General features: G+C 36.2%; 1 protein-coding gene across 1 annotated transcript in view; it reads left to right on the top strand.

Annotated features, from left to right (window-relative positions):
- Positions 1–10,584: 10,584 nt before the first annotated feature.
- Positions 10,585–13,314, top strand: part of Slc5a12 (solute carrier family 5 member 12) — a 53,710-nt gene continuing 50,980 nt past the window's right edge. The window contains exon 1 of the mRNA XM_048788209.1: positions 10,585–11,343. Within this exon, the coding sequence (XP_048644166.1) occupies positions 11,005–11,343 (339 nt within the window). The 5' untranslated portion in view covers positions 10,585–11,004. The remainder of the gene's footprint in view (positions 11,344–13,314) is intronic.

Below are 13,314 nucleotides of genomic sequence, written 5' to 3'. Positions count from 1 at the left end.
AAAATTGGAAGATGGTTGATGGCTAAGAGCTGAACTCAGATGTGTCTGATTCTTATATGAAACAAAGCATTTCCAGTTGATTTAAATAAATTCTAAAGAGGCTCCTGAAAAGCCGAATCCTGACCCAAAGAAACAAACAAACAACAACAACCCTCTTTGTGAGGAGCTTCCCATGAATCTTTAGCCAAAATCAGAACCATCCAAGGCCCGGCAACTTACTCAGTGAGGGAATTCAGTCTTCTACATGGAATTCCGAAGGTTCACGCACACATGGATAGGACTTGGAGATTCCAGAGTGAATTGAAAATGAGTGACCTGTGGATGCATTGACATGGCCTCCCAGCTGCCAAAACATGTAGCCAGCCTACTAATCCCAGCAGAGAATGGCCCTAAAGTGGCAGAGTGGCAACCCGGGTGAGTTGAAGCCCCAGTGCAAGCCCAGGTGGCAAGCAGGGCCCATGACCACTTGGAGCCCACCGTGCAGGCACTGCCAGCTGTCACAGAAGCGAGCCAAAGCATACCGGGACCTGTCATCCTTCGTGTCCAGGCCTGGTTACCTTATGGAGCCCTGCTACAAAAGTCCGTGACCTCAACTTCCGGCTACAGGGCGTGACCTCAACTTCCAGCTTCCTGACTTGAGTGGCAAGGACTTGAATGGCAGTCGGGACTCAAGAATTGACTTATAGTGTTAATATGTTTCTGAGTTCTAATTAGCATAAATTTGGGCCAATAGTGTCGGTATTTTTTCCAAGCCCTAATTAGTATAAATTGGGACCAATAGCCATGAATCAAGTGCTACATAGACTCCTAGACCAGCACTCTGGAGGGCAAAACCTGGTATCAGATTCTGCCTTGTAATGTAGAGTTTTGTTCCTGTTCTTTAATTTTAAGTCCTTGTCAGGTACTCATCCTGGTCTGTAGATTTCATTCTTTGAAGTCGCGAGACAAGAACCTTTAAAGAAGAGATTGAGGTTCTGGGGTCTGCTGAAACACTGATGGCATGGCCCATCTTGACTGTAGACGCCTGTGCAGATTCCACCTGCCAGCAGAAGCAGTGAATGGAGAAACTGGTTTTCATGTTCTTCATTGTTACCACTTTATTCCTTGTGAAGGAGGACAGCAATGTCTTCTGTTTGCCACTAAACACCGTGAGAACATAATCACTGAAATAATGGCAGTACTGGAAGAAAATATCACAAAAATAGGTTGTGTAATAATAATTATAACATGTAATTTTATTAGCACTTGTCAAAACCATGATTTTGTGTGACAATGTTCACTCAAAAAATGGAATATATTTATCTGATGCCCCAGTGATGACAAATATTCACTGGTTTTCCATTTAAGAAGTACACAAAGGCATTCATTTATTCATGGTGATACTCCATGATGGAGAGAAGAGTCATGAAGACCCTGGAATTGATAGGAAATGAGGATCCAAAGAGTTTTCAGGGTAACTGCTCTAAGTGACTCTAAGTTTGTCAACTATACCATATGTGAAGTATATTTCTAAAGAATTTGAGTAATAAAAATACTACTAAAACTTCCTTGAATTTAATTGAAATTCTATTTGCTTATAAGACCTTTGAGATTGTAACAGTATCCAGGGTCAACTTAGAAGTGTCTTGGTTATCATCGCTCATTGTTACTGAAGATGTATTGATTAACAATGTGCAGGTTGACAGAATAGAGAAACAAAATTTTCTCTAATTCTTTTGAAAAGTCTCCCATTCACAGCCGAGAAAGTGAATAAACTGATATTTTTGTGATAAATACTATATTCAAAAAGCATAGATTTTTGAGTTACAAAAACTTAAGACTTGATTCTATACTAAACATTTAGCATTCTTCTGACCTTGACTTTAATCTTGGAGAAAGCACTTAACCATTTTTTTTCCTTTTTTAATTGATGAATTATACTTGTAGATAATGATGGGAATTTTTGTTACATATTCATACATACACACAATTTAACAGTATAATTTGGCCAATATCACTCCCATGCATGTTCTGCTCCCTCTCCACCTCCCACCCCTTGTTCTTTTTCCACTACTGGCTTCCCTTTGGTATCCATGAGATCCGCCTCCACCTTTCTTTTCCTTTTCCCTATGTAGCTTCTGCATAAGGGAAAAAACATATGTCCCTTGATCTTCTGAGTTTGACTTATTTTGCTTAACCTGATGTTTTCTAGTTTCATTCATTTTCCTGAAAATGCATGTGTAGCTCAATAAAACTCCATTGTGTATATATACCAAATTTTCTTTATCCATTCATCCATTGATCGATTGCTAGGCAGGTTGCATAGTTTTGCTGTTCAGTATAAATATCAAGGAGGGGTATTGCTGGGTTCCAAGCCCAGTCTTTCAAGGAATCTCAATACTGATTTCCATAGTGGTTGTACTAATTTACAATCCCGTCCAACAATGTAAAAGTGTTCTTTTATCTTCATATACTCTCCAGCATTTATTATTTGTATTCTTGCTGACTGCCATTCTGACTGGTGTGCGATGAAATCTCAGTGTAGTTTTGATTTGCATTTCCCTAATTGCTGATTATGCTGAACATTTTTTTCATGTATTTGTTGGCCATTTGTATTACTTCTTTTGAGAAGCATCTCTTTTAATTCATTGGCCCATTTATTAACTGAGTTATTTGATTTTTTTGGTGTAAAGTTTTGTGAGCTCTTTATATATTCTAGATATTAATCTTGTCAGAATAGTAGCTAGCAAAGATTTTCTCTCAATCTGTAGGTTCTCTCTTCACATTCCTAATTATTTCCTTTGCTGTTCAGAAACTTCTAAATTTGATATCATCCTGTTTTTTAATGCGACATAATTTCCTGAGGTCCCATTGAGAAAGTAATTGCCTGTGCCTATATACTGAAGAATTGACTTTCTGTTTTATTCTAGGAGTTGCATAGTTTTGGTTTGATTCCTAGATATTTGATCCACTTTGAAATGATTTTTGTGCAGGGTGAAAGAGAAGGGTCTAGTTTCATTTTTTCTACATATACATAACCAGTTTCCCCAGCACCATTTTTTGAAATTTTTTTTCCAATGTATTTTTGGCAACTTTATCAAGGATCAGATGACTGTAGTTGTTTGGGTTTATCTATATGTCTTCTATTCTGTACAATTGGTGTATGTCTTTGTTTTTATTCCAATAATATGCAGTATTTTTTTTTAAAAAAACACTGTAGCTCTGTAGTATCATTGAAGTCAGGCATTGTGATGCCTCGAGCTTTTTTTTTGTTTGTTTTTGTTTTTGTTTTTTTTGCCTTTGAATTACTTTGACTATTCTGGGTCTTTTATTCTTCCAAATAAATTTTAGTACTTTTTTCCTAGTTCTATGAAGAATATCCTAATTGTATATATTTTTATAGTAATGTAAGGGTCAAAATAACATATCACACACACACACACACACACACACACACACAAAGCATAGCAAAAAAACATAGCAGATTTCTTCCCTTTTTAAGGTCTACTCAAGAGTCCTATTTTAATGGCTTTAAGTCTTAACCTAACAGGAAATTCTTTCCTTTGAGTTTATTTAGCAAATGAAATCCATAGTGGATCTTGCTGATGGTTTCATGCTTTCCTGTTTGATAACAGGGGTGTCGGTATTTTAGAGGATATTAGCAAAGGACCTTGATCCTCAATCTCAGCTGTCCTACTGTTTAAATGGCTCTGCTTACTTACTGTAGAATTGTGCTGCCATTAGTCTATTTTAATATTAAATAATATCCTCTATTGGTCTTAATAAGTGGACTCTGAAATATGCCTCTTTAATAAAGGTTTGAGTTAACATCTGTTTTTATATTTGCTAAGTATGAGTGGACAAATGTTCAACTGAAGTCACAATGAGCCACAAGGCATCTGGGAATCTTCCAGGGTGGATTATACATTTCAGGTTTTACTTACATGGAAATATGTGTGAATAGATAAATATTTCCACCTTTAAAAACAAGCTTGGGGGGCTGGGGTTGTGGCTTAGTGGTATAGGCTTGCCTAGCATGTGTGAAGTACTGGGTTCAATTCTCAGCACCACACATAAATAAATGAAAAAAATAAAGGTACATCAACAACTGATACACACACGTATTTATATATATATATATATCTATATCTATCTATCTATCTATCTATCTATCTCTATATCTATATATATCAAAGAACAAAAAAACTTGGAAGAATATACTAGTTTTTCTTCTAGAGAAACAAAGATTAAATAGAGATGACAAACATGGAAGGATCCCCTAGAATCCATATAATTTAATGAGTGAGTGTCCACCATGGGACAAGAACTTGTAGATACTAAGTACATCAAAGAACAAAACAGAAAAAATCCCTTAGGAATATACATTTCAATGAAGGGATGTTAACATTTAAAATATAATACAGTATGTTAGTAGAGGGGAATATTTTTTGGAAAAAAAATAAGATAGAGAAAGGATATTTCGAGTGTGATATTCTACAATTTAAATAGGTTTACCAAGGAAGGTGATAGTTAAATAAAGTCTTTAAAGGTGATTTAGTTGCTTACATTAGTCAAATTATTTAGTTATTACACTGATATAGAGTCATCTGTTCTTATCTGCAGCAGATGTTCCAAGATCCCCAGTAGATGCCTGAAACTAAAAATGGTACTGAATCCCATATGTACTATGCTTTTTTCCCTATACATACATACCAATGATAAAATTTAATTTATATAACAGGTATAGTGAAAGATTAACATGAATAACTATGAAAAAGAATAACTAATAAAAAAGAGTAATTATAATACTATACTGTAATAAAATTGCCACCATCAACACTCTTAGTGGTTACTGAACATAATGATAGTTGATCTGATAATGGACAGGATTACTAAGTAACTAATGGGTAGTGTTAAGGTTTAGATATGAGATATCCCCCAAAAGCTTATGTGTGAGGTATTGAAAGAAATTTTAGAAGTAAAATGATTGGGCATGAGAACTTAAACCTAATCAGTGTATTAATCCAGTTCAATGGATTAACTGGCTGATAACTGTAGGCATGTAGGGTGTGGCTAGAGGAGGTTGGTCACTGGAGATATGCTTTGGGGGTTTATATTTTGTCTATTATAAAGGGAGCTCTCTCTCTTTCCCCGCGTTTCCCCCCTCTTTTCTCTCTCTCAACTCTCTCACTCTCTCTCCCCCACCACACCCCCTCTTTCTCCTTCCTGGTGGCCATGTTCTGAGAAGTTTTCCTCCACCACAATCTTCTGCCTTGTTGTTCTGCCCATCTCGGGCCCAAAACAATGGAACTGGCATGCTCACTGAAAGAGTTATATGGAGAGGACAGCTTTTCCTATTTTAGTAAGTAGTTGATATCAGGGAAGCCCTTTGAGTCACCCTTGACCATGTCCTTTGACAGTATGTAAAAAAAGTCATTATGTAAAAATTACTGGAGTAGCTTAATCTTTCTGAGGCACAGTTCCATTTTCCTGTTTCAGATCACAACAAAAGAACAGTTATTATATTCTACAACACAATTCCCGATGCTGATGACTTTTGAACAGAGAAAGAAAAAGAGCAACTGGGGAAAGTGCAGGGTCAAAATGATGAGGCCTATCCATGTGTGTTCTCTTCCCTTTTATTCTAGGTCAAGATAAACACGGTATGCACAGTCCAAACTTTGCAAAACTGAAACAATGACACCTCTTTTTTCTTTTGAAAGTCCCACCTCGCCAGTTCTTTACCTTTCCTCTCTTTGGTAGCATTCAATATCCTTACACTCTCTCTTTTTCTTTCCTGCTTCAATTTGCTTGATGCCAATTGGAGAACTATTTTACATTTTAGAGATTATGGAGATTAATTACTATAAATTTAATTTATTAGGCAGGTGAGTGATTGGATTGCAACACCTTGTATTGGAAGGGTATTTCTGTGACAAATGATGGTGTCCATATCCTAACAGGGGTCTAAGGCATAACATGGAAGGCATAAAGCATGAATGTAGGCATTGGGGGTACCTATAAGAAGGTATAGAAGATAGTGGGGTTTCTTCAGGTCAAAGAGGCACATTTCTTTACCCTTTTTTTCCTATGTTAACATTTCTGATATAAGGACATACCCTCTAACTGATGCAGCCACTTAATTTACTGGTTTTTTGTTTTTCCCTGAAATTATTAATAAGTTGATGCTATGCAAAAGCCTTGCATAGAGTGAGTCTTAATAGTAAAGAAGAGAGAGAACACCAGCGGCTACCATAGGGAGGAAAGGGTAAATATGTGGAAAATAGTTATAAATTAGACTAATATGTGCTTTATACTCAGCAAAATGTTGAAAGCAAGACATTGTTTTCTATGAGAAGCATGATGCATTCTTCATTTCTCTGACTCTGCTTCCCACTGTTTTGAAATTCAAGACTAACTGGAGTAATGTAGGTAGTACTGCTTCTGCATGAAATTTAATTAAAAGTAGCAGCACTCATTGGCTCTTCAGCTACAAGCTTCTAACATTTAATCTTGGAACCTCATTGATGTAATGATAGTGCTTACAAGTTGTTTACATGGCTTGTGGATTGAATATTAACACTCAGGTGGGGTTAATATTAAATATAAAGTAACCCATGTCTCTAGAAGCCAGATAGGGTTGGATTTTCTGCTGAGACCACTACAAGAAAAACCTGTTATATAATCATAAAAAAGGTAAATCTCAGAGATTTTGTGGATTTAGTTCCAGACCATGATAATAAAACTAATATAAAGCAAAGTGAGCCACACAAAATTTTTTAGTTCTTCAGTGCATATAAAAGTTATGTGTATATAATATTATAGTCTATAACTTGTATAATAGCTTTATATCTAAAAATATACATACCTTGATTAAAAATACTTTTTTGATAAAAATTGGTAATGATCATCTGAGCCTCAAGGAGTCATAATCTTTTGACTGTGGAGGCTCTGTCATGGATGTTGATGGCCACTGATCAGGGTTGTGGTGCCTGAGACATTTCTTAAGATAAGACAACAAGCAAGTCAATGAACATATATTATCTTCTGTTCTTGGAAGATTTCTGTCCAGCATTCAATGATGTTTGATCATATTTTAACATTAATAGAACATCTTTTGAAGCTGAAATCTATCCTCTTCACTGCTGCCACTGATTTAGCAACTATATTTATTTAGTATTATTATAAACCCTTTAACCTTTGTTGTCATTTCAAATGCACAGCATCGTCAACAGTATGAATTCCATTTTAAGAAACTAAATTCCTCATGCATTTAGATTTTTTTATCATGAGATTGCAGTGATTCTTAAATCACATCCCCAGGCTTCACTTCAGATTCTAGCTCTTCCTCTACTAATGTCTTGAACCCTGCCCCCACCCCCATTAAAATCATCCATATGGGTTTAAATGAACTTTCCAAATTCCTATTTTTTTCCTTTGTACTGAGGACCAGATTCCTCTTAAAGTTGCTATTTTGACCTCCTCCCAGGAATTATGAATGATACGGGCATCTGGAATGGTGAGTCTTCTCCAAAAGGTTTTCGACTTTCTTTGCTCAGATCCATTAGATAATTAACAATCTGTGGCAGTTATAGCCTTAGGAAGTTTATTTTAGAATGATAAGATTTGTAAGTTAAAATCACTCCTTGATACACATGCTGCAGAATGCATGTTGTGCTAACAGGAATAAAAACCACATTAAACTCGTATATCACCAGACCTCTAGGGTGACCAGATACATTGTCAACAAGCAGCAATGTTTTGAAAGGAATCTTTTCTGAGTGGTAGGTCTCAATAGTGAATTTAATGCTTAATGCATTCAGGAAATCATTTTGTAAAAAAAAAAAAAAACCTTTGTCGTCAAAGTTTTGTTGTTTCATTTACAGAGCACAGAGTGTATTTAGTATAATCTTAAGATCCCAAAGAGTTTTCAGAATGCTAAATGAGCATTGGCTTCAAATTAAAGTTATCAGTTGTATTAACCCCTAACAAGAGAGGCAGCCAGTCTTGGAAGCTTTGAAGCCAGGCATTGACTTTTCTCTAGCTATCAAAGTCTTAAAAGCCTGTATTGTCCACACTGAAGATCGGTTGCTCAGTGTGGCCACTTTTACCAAAGAGACTAACTGATCCTCTAGATAACTTGCTGCAACTTTTTCATCAGCACTTACTGCCTTACCTTGTTATGGAGACAGTTTCTTTCTTTAAATCTCATGACCCAACTTCTACAAACTTCAGATATTTCTTTTCTAGCCCCTCTCCCAGATTTCATAGGATTGAAGAGAATCTTGTTCTGAATTAGGCTTTGGGTTAAGGGAATATTGTGGCTGGTTCAATCTTTTATCCAGACCACTAACACCTTCTCCATATCAGCAGTAAGTCTGTTTTGATTTATAACATTCACTGGAGTTGCACTTCTAATTTCCTTCAATAACTCTCCTTTTGCATCCAAGACTTGCTTGGCTAACTTGCACAAGAAGTCTCGGTTCTGGCTTCTGTTGTTTCTTGCCATGCCCTTTTCCCTCAGCTTAATCATTTCTAGCTTTTGATTTAAAGCAAAGAGGGGTGTGACTGTTTCTTTCACTTGAACACTTACAAGCCATTGTGGGGTATTAATTGGCTTAATTTTAATATTGTTGTGTCTCAAGGAATAGGGGGCCTTTGGGGAGGAAGAGTGAGAGGAAGTTACTAGAAGAGTCGGAACACCTAACCACATTTATCACATTCATGGTCTTATATAAACATAGTTTATGTCACCACAATTACAAGAGGGATAGCAAAGATCCTAGATCACAGATTACCACAATAGCCACAATAAAAACAATGAAGTTTGAGATAATGTGACAGTTTTCAAAATATGACACAAAAACCCCAAGTAAGGACACACTATTAGAAAAAAATGGTGTCATGTCAGTAAACTAACTTGAAGCAGTGACTACAAACCTTCAAGTTGTAAAAGACACAATATCTGCCAATAAAATGAAATGTAATAAAATGTGATATGCTGAACTCATGATAAAAATTATTAAAAGCCTAGATTAAGGTAAATATAGTAAAAAGCTAGTTTACCATTAGCACAGATTACATTAATTCCATAAATGTAGAGAAGAAATAACAAGACACAGTTAAATAACAGAACACACAGCGCTCCAGAAATCTTCACATTTTCATTTGTAACTGAAAGCATGGTTCAGCCTGTAGAACTTTCTCAGACCTAATGCAAATCTGTGGGACAAATTAGGAAGTGAAGGTGGTATCCAGACTCTACAAATAATCTAAGACCTATTTGGTTATCTAGATGTCAGAAGAAAAATCAGCTGGGCATGGTGGCACATGTGTATAATCCCAGTGACTTGGGAAGCTAAGGCAGGAGGGTCACAAGTTTGAGGTCAGCCTTAGCAATTTATTGAAGCCCTAAGCAACTTAGTGAGACCCTGTTTCAAAGTAAACTGTACAAAAGACGAGGGATGTGGCTCAGTGATTTAGTATCCCTGGATTCAACTCCCAGTACCAAAAAAAAAAAAAAAAAAATTAAAGTTTCCTGTGTTTGGTAGTGTTTCTGAAAGTTTCCTATGTTTGGAAGTGTTTCTGACTTTGAGTGTTTCTGATAATTTTAGTTTTCTACATTTTTGTTTTTGTTTACTTTCTATGACTGCTATTTACTGGGCATGTGGACTAGATCTTTGCCTCTGTTTCTAAGGAAGTGATAATTTGTAACATGTGACAGACTCCTACAAACACTTAAAAAAAAAAAAGACTGCTTAAAATAAATGTGGATGATTGAAGAGTTCAAACTGAATTCAAAGTGAGTACTAAGAAAAGCTGATTTAGGAAGTGAGGTTGAGGGACAGGAAAGGATACACAGACTTGAGGAGACTGAGAACTAGATATTGTATCCTAGGAAGGTTTGCAGAGATAGAGAGAACCATTGAGGATGGAGGGGAAGCGTGAACAGAATAGAGAAATAGTCCCCAAAGACTTGCTGGATGTGTTCCTGAGTAATCAACACTGAATCTAAGGCGAGCAAAAGCAGGAATCTATAACTGGATTTCCCTCATTCTTTTCTCACTTGTCTTGTCCTAACTCTAACTTGGTCAATGGGAACAAATTTGGTAAAACAGTGAAAATGAAGGAGAGAAGGAGACAAAGTGGAGGTTATGAATAATCAATTATTGTAAGATCCGTATTTTGAGTCCTAGAGTCAAGAGAACACAGTGCTCAGGAGTGCTCCACCGTAATCACAAATCATAGCTCATGAGATAAATTTATTATCTCTCATTTTATAGATTTGGACAAAGAAAGGCAGACAGTTTGAGACTCAAGAGTCCTAATAACCTTTAAAGGTCTTATCCCAATGCTCTGGGTAAAGACCAGAAAAGTTAAATGATTTGCCAAAAATAGTTCACTTGTGGTTGAGTCAGGACTTGAGCAAAGGTCTCTGGGTTCCCAGTTCTTTGCTCCTTACCCTTCATACCCACTGCCTCAGGCAATTGCAGGTAAGCATCTCCACCCTCTTAATCAGGAAAAAGACACCACTGAGGGCTGTGCTTGTGTTTTGCAGATTCCATCTCACTAATTAGAAACGCTGAGGTGGTCAACTTTTATCACTTCCATGATTCCCAGTAATGTTTAACCTTAAGTTAAAAAAAAAAATCTCGGAGATAAAAAGATCACGTTATCTGACAAGTCCATTCCACCCCCAGTAGTTATTAATTTCAGAACACATCTGAATTCCTTCTCTGTGGTATATGCTTCAGGAGAGGAGCAGACAGCTCTTGATCAGGGTCAGATTTCAAATTCTTATCTCTTGGTACCAATTCCACTGCCAGTTCTTGGCAGTTAACTTTTGAAATCTGCCTTGAGTACGACTTGGTGTCTGAAGATCAGCATATTACCTGTGGTCCTCATCTTCAGGGAATCACAATCCTTCTTCTCAGGAAAACATCTGCTGTACAGAACTTTGCTTTTGGAAACATCCTCTTGCTAAGACCTGGTTGAAAGCAACGTTCCAGCATCATACTTCCCAGCATGGAGGCAAAGAGCTTCAGTGTTTGGGATTATGTTGTATTTTCAGCCCTCTTTGTCATTTCCTGTGGAATCGGAATATTCTTTGCCATTAAGGAGAGAAAAAAGGCAACATCTCGGGAGTTCCTGGTAGGGGGAAGGCAAATGAGCTTTGGCCCTGTAGCTTTATCTCTGACGGCCAGTTTCATGTCAGCTGTCACTGTCTTGGGGACACCTTCCGAGGTCTACCGCTTTGGGGCATCCTTCATTCTTTTCTTTATTTCATATACATTTGTCATCATTTTTACATCAGAGCTCTTTCTCCCTGTGTTCTACAGATCTGGCATCACTAGCACTTACGAGGTAAGAGAACTGCACCCTTCTCTGAGCACAAGTAATTTCTCTCCATTTGAATGATTTTTTTATCCTGTTTTCCCCTCTATTAATACACATCATCTTTGCAACAAAGATCAGTAGTTGAAGAACACTCACTGATTTTTTTCAAAGCAATTACACATTATGAAAAAAGACATTAAATTATATTGGAGAAAAGCCTAAGCTCTGGCTGCACCTATACCTGTTTTCACCATTGTAGAATAGAAATGATGATGTGTGGCTCCCTCAGGGCTGTTTGGATGATAAAATTACCACCTGTCTGTGAATACCTGATGCATTGTCTAGATTGTGGGAGGTTCTTAAGAAAACAGAGTTGTTTTTATTTGTATTATTATTAGTAGTATAATTATCCTGAAAAACAAGCAAAATGTATGCCACAAGTATTATAATTTTCCAGCTGAGAAAATGGAGATACCAATAAGTAAGTTAGTCATGATTTAATAGTGCTAAAAGTCTACTGAGAACCTATTTTGTCTATATCCCTCTGTAGTGTTATTCCAATCAGACAGTAAACTGAACATTTTAGTACTTATTATTTCTTAGGTCCAAGATTTAATTAGGAAATGGTAATATTTTGAAAAATCAGCAAATATTTTAATTGGAAGAAATTGCTAACTAATAAAAATATGGGAATTATTTTAATGAGAGGAAATGAGACAGTGGAGTTTGGGTTTTTCAAGCATTCTCAATGAAAACATTGTGTTCAAAATTGAATTTGTATGTCTATAATTTAATTGTGATCTCATAAATAAGTTTTTATGAAGAAAGTATTTATTTCCATTATCCAATATCACACCCTACCAAGTTACAGCAGAAGATTCATAAAGGACCTATCTTTAAGAATTTTGCAAACTAAATGAGTATAATAAAATGATTCTCTTGACTTCTGGATGCAATCAGCAAATGAACACTTTTTAGAAGGTCTTAAATCCTATGATTCCATAGATGATCATATTCCAAATTGTCAACATTAACTTCCTCTTTTCCCAAAAGAAGGTACTCAAATTTGGTTCATTCAATAGCTAAGACCTGGGGTGTAGATTCAAGAGAAAATAACTAAATTTATGATTAGTACCAGAAATGTACACATTTCCCCTTGCTTATTAATATACTTCTGAAAATATAACTATGTGCTAAGCGTTTGCATTCAACTTTCAAGATTTGACTCCCAAAGACATTGCTATTTTTTTTAAGCAATACTATGCATTAGAATAACTGCCTACTTAACAGCTAAGGAGAGAAATAGAGAAAACTTGGGGCCTGAAAATATAAGTTCAATTTTTCTTTACCAATAAGATCACTTTGTGTGCAAGTTACTTAGCATTTCTCAATTCCATTTTCCACATGGAATATAATAATTCCCATCTTTCATGAAGGTTTAGTTAAATGTGAAGAAGCTTTTCAGACGGAGATGTAGTTTAGTGGTAGAATGCTTGCCAGGCATGCACGAAGCCCTGAGTTCAGTCCCCAGTAACTAACTCACACACACACACACACACACACACACACACCTTTTTAAATAATAAAAATCTACCCTCATTTGGAATATAATTTTTATGACTATCCATTTGTTGAATAAATACCATTGAATATCTGCTATGTTCTCTGCACTTCTTTAGGCCCTGGGAATATAGCAAAGAATCAAATTTTCCTTATGATATCTACTTCATAGCAAAGGTTGTCAACAAATGCCTAAGACAGCATAATGCAGATTTATGTGATATTTAACTATGTGCTAAGCATTGCTCTAAGTATTTTATGTCTCAACTTAGCCTCGAAACAGTCTTTTTAGATAGGTACTGTTATCATCAGTCCAATTTAACAGACTAGAAAACTGAGGCACATGGAGCCAAGTAATTTGTTCAATGTCACACAGCTATCAAGTGGGAGTTTTTCAAACCCAGATAAGTTAACTTTAGAGACCACATACTGAATCAC

This window comes from Marmota marmota, unplaced genomic scaffold, assembly GCF_001458135.2.
Source record: "Marmota marmota marmota unplaced genomic scaffold, marMar, whole genome shotgun sequence".
NCBI lineage: Eukaryota > Metazoa > Chordata > Mammalia > Rodentia > Sciuridae > Marmota > Marmota marmota.
This window is presented reverse-complemented; position numbering and strand designations above follow the sequence as displayed.